Source organism: Phoenix dactylifera, chromosome 6, assembly GCF_009389715.1.
Source record: "Phoenix dactylifera cultivar Barhee BC4 chromosome 6, palm_55x_up_171113_PBpolish2nd_filt_p, whole genome shotgun sequence".
NCBI lineage: Eukaryota > Viridiplantae > Streptophyta > Magnoliopsida > Arecales > Arecaceae > Phoenix > Phoenix dactylifera.
This window is the reverse complement of record NC_052397.1, coordinates 11,328,481-11,343,130: the sequence shown is the minus strand read 5'-3', so window position 1 is coordinate 11,343,130 and position 14,650 is coordinate 11,328,481. Positions and strand designations below refer to the sequence as shown.

Sequence of the window (14,650 nt, the reverse complement as noted above, 5' to 3'; positions counted from 1 at the left end):
TGAATGGTTATGAACATATGTAGAAAGAGTGTGAAGAGTAGTGAGAGGATTAATTATAATCCATGCAGAAGGTGATGAATCCTATAAGAGGAATGATTAATGTGTTTCAAAGACAGAACAATAAACTAGGGGCAAACGGACCCGCTGTGCCCTTGGATCTTGGAGTTTCAAAGGTAAAATATTCATGTACAAGGAAATTTGTTATTCTGTAAAGGTCCATGAGTCAATGAGTGAGAAATAAAAAAATGATGTTATGCTTTAACATTTGGCATCTGATTATAGACTAAACTAATTTGAGAAAAATAAGAAGTTCAACAAGGAGGAAAAAATTTAGTTAGGTAAAATATGCGGTATTTCCATAGGTTTTACATTCTAAGCTTGAAAATAGCAATATATAGATATAAAGAAGCAAAAGATTGAGCATAAGGAAAAGTAACGATCTGAATATATCCTTCTTGTTAAGCAAGGTTCATGCTAGGGTATCTGTGAATGACTAAAGATTACTGAAAAAATTATGAAGACTTTTTTAGAATTTGTCAAATGAGGAGAACTTTAGGAATGTGGGGGTAGTTGACATTCTATGCAAATTGGTAGTGGAAATAATAATGGATGTGCTATTTTAAGATAGCAAAAAAATAGTGACTTCAACAAGGATTGAAAGGAATTGGCATTTAAAACCAGATGGGTTATTAAACTCAGATTTAAACATATACGATCTAAGTTCAATTGGTCTTATTTATGGATCTTTTAAATGATTTTGTAAAGACTGGTTGAGTAAAGAGGAAGCACAATGGTACTGTTAAGTGTTAATTTAAAGAAATAAAGGAGATACAGGAGGCTGACAGCATTGCTCTGGAATTGCTGAAGTAAACTTATGACTTATGCTAGAGATGAAAATGACAAAATAAAATAATTGATGGCATAATTTCTGTACCATTATTATGCCATTAAGGTTAACAGTGGAGTAAGATTTCTTCTCAAAAAATTGATGGAAAAAATCAGGAAAGGAAAATTTACACAAGGTTCCATACCTTTCATAAAAAGCTTATGTAAATGCTGTAAACATTTCTACCATTCTCTCTATGGTTATGGAAAAAATCGGTTACTTTTTTCAAGTAATTATGGGAATAATAGAGAAAATGCTGTAAACATTTCTACCATTCTCTCTATGGTTATTTTATAATCTAGTCTTTTTATTTTCTTTTTTCCCCTTTATTTGTTTCCGGTTCCAAAAACTGCTACGAAGTTAAGATAGACTAAATTTAATTTCCTTTTCACATGCTTTTTTAGTCATAATGGCTCATATATACTCACTACTTGTATAAAATGCTGCACCTTGTCATTATTACATTCATTCTTCAACTTGTATTCACATGTATAATTTTAATTTCTTTTTCACATACATTTTTGCCTGTCTAGTAAACTCCATTTTGTTGTTCTTTCGTAGATCAAAGAAGCGAAGAGCTGTGCCAGTCAAAGAAGATGCTAAAACCTTAGACGCAGGTCTGTTTCCTCTGTGCAGCTGAGCTACATGTTGCACAAAATAGCTTCTAGTATATGAATGCCCTAATGAACATGAATGCGGGAATTTGAGAATTGAACTTTGTTAAAGAAAATGGCCTCTGGTTCTCAAAAGAACAATCATAATTAGGACTTGATTTCTGAAAATAGAAATATCTTTTGACTCCAAAGGCATTGCAGTTATATGACATACAAAGCATATTAACCTTAAACTTTATGAAAGAACTCTTTTGGTTATTCTTGAAGTTTTCCATGTTTTCTTGCTAGAACAGCAAAATTCTAAAGTTTCTGACATTTGAGCTTTTTTCTTTATTGTACTAATAATTTTTAATGTTTGAGATCTTGTGGTATAGTTTCGTGAGTAATTTATTCAATACTTTGTTATACTACATAATCATAAGCACAAATATGGATCTTTTGCCATTTAAATCCTGTCTTATGGTAGTTGTTTTTTTTCTTTTTTTCTTTTGAGCTTATATCAGGAACTAAAGAAAGGAAGTATCATTGCAATTACTGCAACAAGGACATTTCCGGGATGATTCGCATAAAGTGCGCGATATGTGCTGATTTTGATCTATGTGTGGAATGCTTTTCTGTGGGTGCTGAAGTCAGTCCACATAAAAGCGATCACCCTTACAGGGTTATGGTTGGTGCAACTCTGTCTTCTTTGTAATGATTATTGCTGATTCACTATCTCTGAGTTGATGTCTTGTTGCTTAGAAATGTTAAATAAATGTTGTTAAATGTGATGTTTAGCCTGTACTATTAAAATAAAAGTGTGATATTTTACCGTCTTCTGCAACTTGCAGTGTGTTCCTCTTTGGCTTTCTTGATAAATTTCTAGCACTATGCTGGGTCATTGATATTTAAGACATAAATGTGTGATTCTGATGTTAAGTAGACCCTGTAGTAATTCTTGATTCCCAAGGCTTTTTCAATTTCAAGAATTTCTCATGGATGCATGGTTGGTCATTACATTCACAAAGAAAATAAGGTTAAGTTCTTGGCATGTTGATGTCTTGCACAAAGTTAGGCTATCAGCTGCTTGGGTTTTAACTAGGAAAAGAATCTTTTTGGAGGCTTAGGTCACAGTTATGTTTTCATTTTGCACTGAGTTCTGTGTTCAGTTTGGATTACATATATTGACATTTTTTGGTAATAAATGGGTATAAATAAATACATAAGACAGTCAATGACATTATAAATCCATTATGGCAAGCACATAATTCTCTAGAGACATATCTCTGTTTGCTCGGTTGTCACTGGTTATTAGAGTGACATTCTTATTCTCTTTGATTGTCTGGTATGCTAGAGCGAATTGACTGAATATAACTAATTCTGGGTGTCTTTTTACCATGAATGTTAACTGAAGCTTGGTCCATTATGATCTGCACGCACTTTTTATATTTTAGTTGGTCTCATTAATTTTGCATCCTATATATTCATTGAGAGTTCTAGTTTACCATCGATTCTTGTAACTATTGCATCATTAAGTACTCTGCAAATGACATATAAGATGCTCTCTCTCTCTCTCTCTTTTGTTAACTGTATCATTCTCTCTCTCTCTTTGATATTTCTGCTATATTGAGACGATGACAGATTGGATATATATTGATTGCACACTTCTTTTTCAACAGGACAGCAAATCATTTCCCCTACTATGTTCAGATTGGAATGCAGATGAGGAAATATTGCTTCTAGAGGTATTCCTGAAATTTCTGTCACTTCTAATATAAAGTGCTGAAGATGACGGCATTAGCATATATATGAAGGAATCTGGCTTACTTTTGTCAAGATAACTTACAATTCTAAGGCTGATGTTTTCCTTTTTGTTTCCTTAGGGTATTGATATGTATGGATTGGGAAGCTGGGAAGAAATTGCTGAGCATGTTGCTACCAAGAATAAGACACAATGTATCGATCACTATACAACAGCATACATGAACTCACCCTGCTTTCCTCTGCCGGTATTACATTTTCTCACTATGTCGGTATTCTTTATTAACTTTCATGCTGTCTAGTATTTAATCACGTTCCCTTGTGCTTGTTGATGTGCAAACAACAGGACATGTCTCATGTCAATGGGACAGCAAAAACTGATCTTCTTGCAATGGACAATGTGCAAGGTGAGGGAAAGAAAGCTTCATGCTGCTTTTTGTGATACTATTGCTTTCCTTATGTTTGTACAAGTTGTTACTTTCACTGCAATATTTTCCTTTCACAGTTACTATTTTCTTTACACCTAAATATTTGAACAGATATTTTGATGAGTCCTATGTTCTTTATGAACCACTTTCTTGGTAAAATGAACAGAAAATATACCAACTTAATTTTGGATGTCACTGTGGAATTCTCATTCAGTAAAAGCATGGAATCACTCATTATTTCTCCAAATTTTAGAGTATTCAGTGTTGGATGCTAAGAATCAAAATTCTGCAATTTTGAAATTAATTATCCTACAAAATGAGCATCTTCTTCTTTATAATAACTAATCAAAGACAATAATCATTGTTTCTATACTAATTGTATAGTGTTGTTGTAGAAAAGAGACATGTGATACAGGACTAGAAGATTTGGTTAATAGGCATAGTTTTGCAAGTTCACTGATGCTCAAGTGCATAGGTAGAAGCTTATACATCCATTTATAAATATTTTCTTATATGCAAGGTTCGCTGAACTGGTATTGAATGCTGTACCAGTTGGTCACTGATATGGTATGGTACTGATTTTGTATCATACCGACACACGGTATGGGCCGATGTACCAGTCATCTGACTGGACATCATTTTCTTTATTTTTTTTGTTTTTTTTATTTTTTTTGTTTTCTCAATTTTTTTGTTTCCATTTATGATTTTAATGTTTATGATTGTTTAATTTGAAATTTGACATTGTTTTGATGCCTTTTTGGTTATGAAATGAAATTGAAATACAATTAAAGCATTTATAAGTGAATATACATACAATACAAAAAATGGAGTCGATTTAATGTATTGAAAGTGCAGAATATGTATTGGATCTAAAATTTTGTAGAGTGTAGATGTCTCTCGTAGACATAACGATCACGATCGTAGTTTGAACCTGAGATACTACTCCAAGATTATAGAATTGCTGCATATTCTTGCCTGCCTGCTGGATAGTTATCTTGACACTATTCTTCTGTCTGATACTTGGCTGGCCATCCGAAGATTGTGATAGTGAAATCCAACCCGTAAGTTACTAGAAGCTATGAAAGATAGTATCCACTCAAATACGATGCCTCAGATCAACTATATCTATGTGGGTCATAGCTTGGTCGTGTGTAATAGGATCCAGTGTATGACTCAGATCTAGATATGTCTAGAGACCCTACTACATGTGCAATATTATCTACAACAACATCATTATATATTGAATGACCTCGAGGGGCCCGTCTTCTGTATGCAATGGTTTTCTTGTGGGCTCTACCAAGTTGTGCACCGTGGTCTCTATTCTATTTAGCATGAGTGAATTAGGACCCATCGGTGAATCAAAGACGGCCCTGGGGTTGTGAGTACTATCGTGCCATGTCCATTGCTACCTTCCTGGCCTCTAGATGCATCATCGCTCGAACTGTCATCATTGCTGGATCATAGGACGATCTGGGCAATCGATTATCCGAGGGCTCTTGGATCTTTGAATATGAGCGAACAGACTCCTCGATTCTCTAACGGAACTACAACTTCCTTTCTTTTTCCTTTCATGCTGGCTTGAAGAGCTGCCTTTTTTTCTTGGATGTCTCTCTTTGCCTGGCTCTACTGGGTGGATCGTTTGCACCCTCTATCTTGAGTAGATTGGGTATCATGGTGGCCTCTTCTTAAGCAACTCTATCAAATCTCTAGAAGAATGTCTCGGACATGGAGCCTTGCAATGGTCGACTCTCCCCAACCTTCATATTATTATGAGGCACTTTTGCATGAGATGGTATCTTTGTTTGCTATGCATAAAGGCAAAGGTATACCAGTTGCACTCACAGTCACTGGAGGAGGCCATCTGCCAATGGATCCCGATCGCTAGCCTTTAAAGGTTCCTAGATGATTGCTCGAAGTAAACCACCATTCGGTTGCAAATGCATTCAAAAAAATTGCATATCAGATACTAATAATTATAAAACATTAGAGTAGTTATAATCGGTGTCTCAAAATACTTAGATTCATGCTTCCTTTGCTTATCATAGCTAGCCTGTCGCTGAAGCCTTGGGAGCCCTCCTTAAACATTTTTCTATTGAAAAAATATATAGAATGTGATGCCAATTTGACATTGTCAATGATTTACATGAGTTGACAAAGTAATGATCCTGTACACTACTCAAGTTAATTTATCTCTTCCAGATACTAGGCAGCAACTTCCAGAGTAGGCTCCATCTTATATATGACAATGCATAGGGCAACCAGAAGTTTCTCATCCATATCTATTCTTGGGATGCTGTGTTAAAACTTCTGGTTCAAGTAGTAGGCTGTTAATACATTTTGTAGTTGATTTAGTATAAGATCATACAGGAATATGATGAAACTATATGAATAAACATTACCTGCTAGATGCAACTTCCGACCCCTCTGATAATACTACCTAATACCTATGCTCAATGACTTCAATATATTCCTAGGCATGCTTTAGGTCTACCTGCCAATTTGAGCCTTGATAACCATCATCATGTGATTAAGGAAGCCCATCTAGGGTATCTCTCGCTGTCCACAGCCCTTTGCACTCGATACAAAGGTATAATAGCCTTCACAATTCTCTCGGCTTGCTGGCAAAACTGTTGGCTTGTGACTATGCCCTTGACATGCCTCCCTTCAGTGCCTGCAGGGGCATATCTATTCTTTCACCACACAACATTGACAAACATCTGATGCGGGCTTACTTTCTTCTCGATAAGGCTATGAAGTGCAATGTAATTGGTGGCAAAACAAGTGCTTGCTGGCCTCAATATCTCACCCCCTGTATGCTTCCTTGTCAAAGATAGCACCGATATATCGTTGTAAATAAATTTAGTAATGGATTGGGCTGTATTGACAACCTGCTTCACTCCACGAATCTTTTTGATGTTCATCAACATCAGATCTATGTACTGTGTAGCACATAGGGTACATAAAATATGGGACCACCTGCCATTAGAATCTCCCCTATGGCCTTATACTGTGGCCTATTATCCGTGACCACTTGCATGAGATTCTGCCCCTGTATCTGGTCTATAATCTCATTCATCAATCTGAGGACATAATGGGCATCGTGCACCTAATCCGAAGCATCAATTGATTTGTGACAAAATATTTTTGTCACAATATATCAGAAAATTAATAATACTTCACCTACTAGGTCCCGTCCTACCATCACATATCAGAGTTAAGCCATAGGTGTCCTACTTGCTCTGGTGGGGTGCTACCCACTTCTCTAACAACTTATTTTCTAGTAGCTTACCATATAAATCTTTCAGCTCAAGAGGATCTGCACACTAACTGGCTCTTTGAATGGAGGCAATAGTAGATTGATAAAATGTGTTGTTTGCTGCATTTGTAGGAATGTGGCTGAAGTGGAAGCAGGATGCAATAACTCTCCACATGTCCTTTTTTATATTTTTCACCAGCATGACGTCAATCCTTTGCTGCTTGGAATCTTTGATGGAAAAAGGCACGCAGATCTACATCATGAATGGCAGCTCCTGCTAGAATCTCTTTGGACTTCTTTGTTTTCTTACCGCCAAAGGCTCCAAACATAGAGGCTATACAACCGTCATCGTTGTTGTGACAACCTTCCTGATTGATGAGATCCTCCTGTAGCTTGGATCTGCCCTGGTGGACTCAAAACTAGGGCTTGACTTGTACTGTGAGGGCCTAAGCTGAGCTTTGTGCCTGGCTATCTCCTTCTACCGCTAGTCATTTCGGCACTCTTAGATGGTATCCTGAATCTACGCCTCCTCGTCATCCAGGATGGATGCCTCATAGTCCTTTGGATCCCTGGAGCAGTATGACTATGGCTTTGTTGCTTGGCGTTTGACCACCATCTCTTCTCAATATTTCTTTGCTTGGCTACCTTAAAATCGGTGAAGTGCTTTATTTTTTTGCGGATCTCTTGTAGGCATTCTGGCAAGCAGACACGTTAGAATAACTATTAGTTAGATGTTGTTTCAATCTGGTAAACCCTCCACCTTGAACTCTTTATCACACCACTTGCACATTCAGTGATGCCGATTTGGTTTCATGACCCTATGAACTCAATCAATGTCATGCTCCTCCTTCATGCATCCATTCCTGCAAGTTTACCAAACATATGTCAAATATTTTTACATCAATTCATAATTACTTAATTAATTATATAAAATTAGTGAAATTACATTGTAATAAAAAAATAACCAAATTAGTCTAATGGATACTTCTGCATTGTCTATATATAATACAAATGTTAATATTTTTTAGGCTTCACTAAATATTTTTAACTAACTTTTATATAATAAATGATAGTTAATTACGGAATATCTAGAAACTATATTTTGATTCAAAATAATGTATAACCTTACCAAGGGTGCTACATATATTTTTATCTCAATTGATCATTATTTAATTAATTATTTAAAAATAGTAATTTTTATTGTAATGCAAAAAATCAGTTTTCTACTTTAGAAAATACTTCTGGATTATCCATACATAATACTAAGTTTTCATAATTGGTTGTATTATTTATATATTTCTGATTATTTTTAATTAAAAATATAATATTTAGACAAAATAATCAAAAAATTAATTTTACTTCGTATCAGGGTAGCGCCTTACTAGGGATGCTATTTTTATTTTTCTTAGCCCATGGATATGAACAAACTTATTTTTTTTCAAATTTATTTGTTAAATTAATTTTACTTCTGGACCACTTATCTTTTTCAAATTTATTTTAACTTGAGCCTAGGTCTCTATGTGCTATTGTGCATGATCATACTCAAACTTAAATATATTGCTACTAAATTTAGATATAGAATGGCTTGCGTACCCCTAAACACGCTACTAGTTTTACAAGATTTTTTTAATATTTTATTTTGATAATATTTTTAAATTAAAAAATTCATAGACGTAACGAAAAATTATGAGTTTAACTGCATTGCATAGATCATTCATAGATCTATAGCATATCATGAAATCATGCTAAAGTCCGAAATGATGGCAAGATCTTCCCTCATTTTTCTATTTTCTTATCGATTTCAACATGAAAAGAAAAAAAGAGAGGAGACGGAAGGGGAGAAGGCCATTTACCTGTTTTTGGCGTCGATTTGGGCTGAAATCTACAAAATCTGGCCTCTTTCTTTGATTTTTTTGAGTTGAAAAAAATATATATAACAGGGAAGTTAGAGAAGGCATGGGAGGCCTTCTCCTTCTCCCTCTCAATAATTAAAGAGGGAGAGAGGGTCAAAAACCCTAAATTGATCCGAATCAGACGATTCAACTCGGTCCGTTGCTATATTGTTCGGTTAGGGCTTTGTCTCGAACCAAACAGGTGTACCATCTTAATTTGAGGGCGGCATGGTTCGATACACCCTGAACTGGGTGGTTCGGGATGTTATGGCCTTCCTTAATAGTCATGAGTTCAATATTTAGGGTTAATTTGGCAAGGTTGAGAATTTTAGATTTCAGAATTTGGAAAAAATCCAGCGAACTCAGCAGAACTTCAGGATCTTTTAAAAAATAATAAAAACTATTCATGACTATATTTTTATATATATGGAGAGAGCAAAATAATAGATATCAAATACCAAAGAAGCAGACCAAGATCAGTATATGGGAAGATGAGATGGGTAGAAGAAAAATAATGGAAGGAAAAGGAAGAAAGGAGAATGGAATAGGAATGATTTCTGGTCTCCTTTTTGGGAAAAATAATATTTTATTATTGGTGTAATCCCAAAGTCAGCAGAACACCTCTTCCTGAATCCCATCCCATGGCATGGCTGCATGTTATGTTGTTTTAGAGCACGAGCCTATGCAGAACAGCCAAACCACTTCTACTCACACTATAAAGCAATCAACTAGTCAACAATTCACAAATTAACTTTAAGTTTAATGAATTATTGATATATTTTTGTATGGATGAGTAATTTGCAGAATAATTCATTAGACTTTCCGAAGTTGGATAATTTGTGAATTTTTCAATTATTTCGTGAATTCTATGGTATATATATTCCTATGTATGTGTGTGTGTGTGTGTCTATCTGTGCACACGGTATCATGAATCTTCAAAGAATATTGCTAGTAGATCATGATATTTATGCATGTGACTAAATTTGATATTGATGCTTTCTTCGCTGTGAAAAAGTAATTTCTCATACTTTAATTTAAATATTTCACCTTGACTATGGCACAATTATACCAAAGACTCTTCCCTCTTTTTCACTTCACACCAGTAACAATTTTTTGTAATTGAGCTATTTTAATAGTGAAGACTGTCGATGTTTAGAGTAGCGTCTCCTTGCTGAACTACTTGTTAAATGTGATAAAGTTGACCTTTTTTTTGTTGCATGTCAAGCTTGTTGTTTGTATGGTTTGGAAGTAGTGGCACTACCTTGTCACTTGACTAATTTCTAAAAGAAGGAATGTCGTCATCAGTATTTAATGCAATTTATTTCACTTTTCCAGTACAAAAATTATATTTTGAAGATAACTTCATGTATCGAGCAGACTTGATTCAGTTATGCAGTCTTGAATATAAATAATATGGTATACATGAGAAGAATATATACAATCTCGCACCATTGTGTGTCTGTACATGCTACCATGACAGTACTCCATTTGGTCTTTTGGGTTCAAAAATTGTCAAGTACACCAATAAACACATTCAGGAACAGGAACTCATTTCCGCACATGCATAGCTTTCAGTTACTTTCAAGAAGCTGCATGTGCAAGAATTTTAGGAGTACTTTTCATTCATGCTTCCTGATTCTTGTTGTCCGGTTTGGCCGGATTAATGATTATATGCTATTTATTTCCATGTGTACATGATGCTTCCATGTAATGTGAAACTGACAATCCTATTCATAGATCTAAGGCTGGTTTTGGGATCCTTTGTCACTATTCATGCCTATGAAGGACTTGAACAAGGATGGAGGAAAAAATAAAAACAAGGAGTTGACAAAGGATTCATATCATAGTTTCTCCTTGTTAGAACCTGCTATCAACACTACGTCAACTTTTCACTTTTTTTTCTCTTCAATTTGTTCACATACTATAATTAGCTGTTGACTAGTTAACTAGGAATACTGTACTCTCCTGTTATGCACTGTTTATTCGTGACAGGGATTTTGGTGCCACAGAGTGCTAGTCCAAAAGAGGAATCTTTATTCTCGTCTTCAGGGATCAAGTATGTCGCCGATCAATAACCTTCTTTCCTTTGACTATTATATTTTTTCACCGAGAGTTTTGATCCTCTGAGTTGATAGGATTGAAATTCCAAGTAGAGAAGCTCCAGCTGAACAATACTCAAGCTCAACTGCCGGTAGCATTAGCACTTCTCTCAAATTTCTCTATGTGATTGTATTTTAGTACAAGATATTGTAAATCCATAAACAATCATGCTGTTTGGACAGGTGGAGACTGTACAAATATATCTTCCACAGCTGCAAATACGAGGGCTTCTAATATGTTAAAGTTTAAGAATGATTCTGGTGGAACTAGAGTGGAAAGTTCGACATCAGCTGAAGGTATCATACATGCTAGAAATTTCTGGCCAACATTAATTGTTATTTATTTCATGTCATAAGTTTTTTAGGATATATGCTCACAGCTCACCAATCTCAAATTTTCAGTTCTTTATATTATTTTGATAATGAAGGAATACATTGATGCAATACTATATGGTAATGGCCAAATCATACTTGAGAAGCATGAATACAGGGCATACCTGGAATATATAAGCTTTACGCTTACAACAATCAGTATCTCTTCTTAAACGGGCAACCCAATCAGCAGACTAATTGCCTTCCCTTGAGCTAAAAAAATTGACATCATCCACATTACAACTGTGTCGATGCCTTTTTCCTTTGTTTTTAGAAAGTTGTTGTCCTGATTTCATGGATTAGTTGTTACCAGAAACAACTTTCCTTCTATACAGAATTTATGTATAAGCTTTCTATCTATCTGCAGCCTACCCATTTTGATTTCGGTTTAAACTGTAAAAGCTTTTTTGTTTTCCTGCATATGTATGTAACTACTGCGTGAGTCTTGGATGGCCTAATGGCCAGTCTATAACATAATCCATCTTCAAACCTCTCACTATCTTGGTTGACGGACCAGTTGAAGGTTTGCCCACCAACCTGCAGGACACACTGCAGCATGCTGCTCTACACTTTCATCACGTAGTGGATGAGTTTGACTTGCCTAAGTTTTTCTTTCAGCAAATGTCTAGTATTAGTTATGTTAGTATTATATACAAGAGATGCCTTCCTGTTTATTAGAGGTCTAATTTCCCCCATATCACTGTACTCTAAAGCTTCTGCTTAGTTTTGTTGATCATTTTGGAATCTTAAAATGCAATTGTTGTTATTCTGTTGCTTTTGCGCCTCTTTGCACCAAGAAGTAGGGTTTGATTATCTCATTTTGTTATGATTAACTAATTATTGTAATCAATGCTGTTTTTTGTCACTTAATTAAATAAATTCTGTGTTGTTTAGTTGGAGCTGTTGATTTTGGCAAACTTTTGGTTTATTTTCTAGCATATTTTTCTGATATTTTAACTTTTGAAATTTTTATGATTAGTTTATATTTAGAGACTTTTCTTGCCCAATAGGATACCAAATATTGACACTTTAGCTTGGTGTGGCATTTTTCAGAATGAACTTCTTGTTTGCAGAATTTATGTCTTAATTTAATACCAGTTTAGTGATCTGTATTTGTTTGATTTGGAGTTGGAGAGTTTGTTTTTAGTTCACACATGATTTTGGTTTTTTTATGCCAAATCTCAAGCAGATACAGAATCTGTGGAATCATGACTAGATGTAGTGTTTTTATGCATTTCAATCAGTTTTCCAGATTAGCAGATAAATCTCTTTTAAGATTAATTAATATATACACATATTAAAGTATATCAAATATAATTTCATATTCAAGGTTTATGAAACTGACATACCAGGTAGAGTATGTTTTATACTGCAGTATGTATCGCATGCCATATTGAGGCATATCAACAAACCATGAGTTTATATGTAGGCACCACTGTATGTACCATGCCATACATGACACCTATGCCCTTGTAATGTGATACTTCCAAACTTGTCCATTTATATATTAATATCATAAAATAACAGACCCCTCCAAACCCATTAGGAAGAGTATGGCATAGAGTATGAGGAGACTTTTTTGCCTGTGGCTAAGATGACTAGTGTAAGAACCATTATTGCCGTTGCAGCGGTTGGCCACTCTATCAGTTAGACATTCAAAATATGCCTTCCACCACGGTGATCTTCATGAGAAGGTGTACATGCAGCCTCCTGCAAAAGAAAATTGTATCTGTTGTTACTCATTTCAGCCCTTTACTGGGTTTATATGGGAATATCATTGTGGCCGTTATAAGGGCTGTTTCTGTTTATATATATATATATATATATATATATATATATATATATATATTAATATCCTAAAATAACAGACCCCTCCAAAACCATTATTTACTCCTGTGAAGGAAATTGTAGCTGTCGTTACCCATTTCATTTCAGTCCTTTATTGGGTTTATATGGGAATACCATAATGGCCATCATAAGGGCTGTTATTTTGCATTTTAATGGGTCCTAATGGTGAATGATGTTTACTGATTAAAAGATTATATTTTTCAGCTGGTATAAAATTTGAATTTAAGTGTGTTATTTTATTGAGATTAACATTAAAAAATATTAAATAATGGCCACCTGACCTAGCCTAAATGACTTGATGGTTCTAGAAAATTTTCCATGGACCTGACCTGAACCAACCCCATGCAGATAGCCAACTGATTGGATCCAGACCCAAAAAGATGACGTAGAGGAAACCGGGTCGGGTCTAAGTCATGCTTGACCTGGTTGGAGCTAGTCCAGTTGTAAATTGTAAGCCTAATTCTAGATCAACAATCTACCAAATTTCATGAAAAATCATAATATTTTCTTTTTGGCAGTAACCATGGATCACGAAAGAAGGATGCAGGTCCTGACTCACAAATTAACCAAAAAATATTTACAAGTTACAAAGTAGCAAACGCAAGCTACTTGAAATTGTTCTGATATGCACAAGTGGATCAACTAAGATTTCAATTTTCCGCTATATTAGCCCATATTGACCCATACATTCCATACCAATCGAGGACTAGTATCCAACATCGTTCAAGATGGTTCAATGAGTGAACTGGCATGCACTGACTATAACAGTCTTGAACATGCATGTAATCCTGAATTGACCACCTACCTAGCATCAAGGCTCAAAAGGTGTGTTTCCACACCTTCTTATGTTTCAGTACAATGACTGCTCAGTACCTTGGGCTTGAAGCTCAAAAGCTGTGTTCTCAGAGCTTCTTTTGTTTCAATAAATATTGGTACCTTGTATTAGCATTGTACATACCATATCAGCCAGTGAGCCATACAAAGCTATTCTGCAAGATCTGAAACCTTGGAAATCAACTATAAAATGAAAGCACAGTAGTTTTGCACATTCAAGAAATGTCTAGAATAGAACAAGTCATACTGATCATTTCCTGAGCAATGGTCAAAATTGATTTCGTGATGGCAACATTAAGAAATCACAGTATTCTCTTCTTTTTGTAATATAACATTTGACATAACTACTTATAAAACAATTTCGCAGCCCGACGATTATCTAAAATATATGCATGCATGCATGCATATGTTCATGTTTCAGGTAGATTAAGTTGGGTCTAGGTTCAAGTTCAATTCAATTTAAAAGAAAAATACACTATATTTTATTATTTTGGAAGAAAAACTAATAAAGACATGGATAAAAAGTGAAGAGGACTAAAATAAGGTTTTGGCACAGAATGCTACCATTTATGGTGTTAACCTTTGTTGAGCCTTCAACTTGCAATTAAGGTGTCCCACCAACATGGTCAGCATGCCCTTGGTATCTCTTATTTTGGCCTTGATTTTTTTTATATTTTCTTA

General features: G+C 35.0%; 1 protein-coding gene across 2 annotated transcripts in view; it reads left to right on the top strand.

The window, feature by feature from the left end:
• Positions 1-14,650, top strand: part of LOC103714915 (transcriptional adapter ADA2-like) — a 39,902-nt gene that overhangs the window by 687 nt on the left and 24,565 nt on the right. For both annotated transcript variants that reach the window (XM_008802380.4, XM_008802379.2), the window contains exons 2-9: positions 1,448-1,503; positions 2,004-2,167; positions 3,159-3,224; positions 3,363-3,488; positions 3,587-3,647; positions 10,809-10,872; positions 10,952-11,007; positions 11,099-11,212. In XM_008802380.4, the coding sequence (XP_008800602.1) occupies positions 1,448-1,503; positions 2,004-2,167; positions 3,159-3,224; positions 3,363-3,488; positions 3,587-3,647; positions 10,809-10,872; positions 10,952-11,007; positions 11,099-11,212 (707 nt within the window). The remainder of the gene's footprint in view (positions 1-1,447; positions 1,504-2,003; positions 2,168-3,158; positions 3,225-3,362; positions 3,489-3,586; positions 3,648-10,808; positions 10,873-10,951; positions 11,008-11,098; positions 11,213-14,650) is intronic.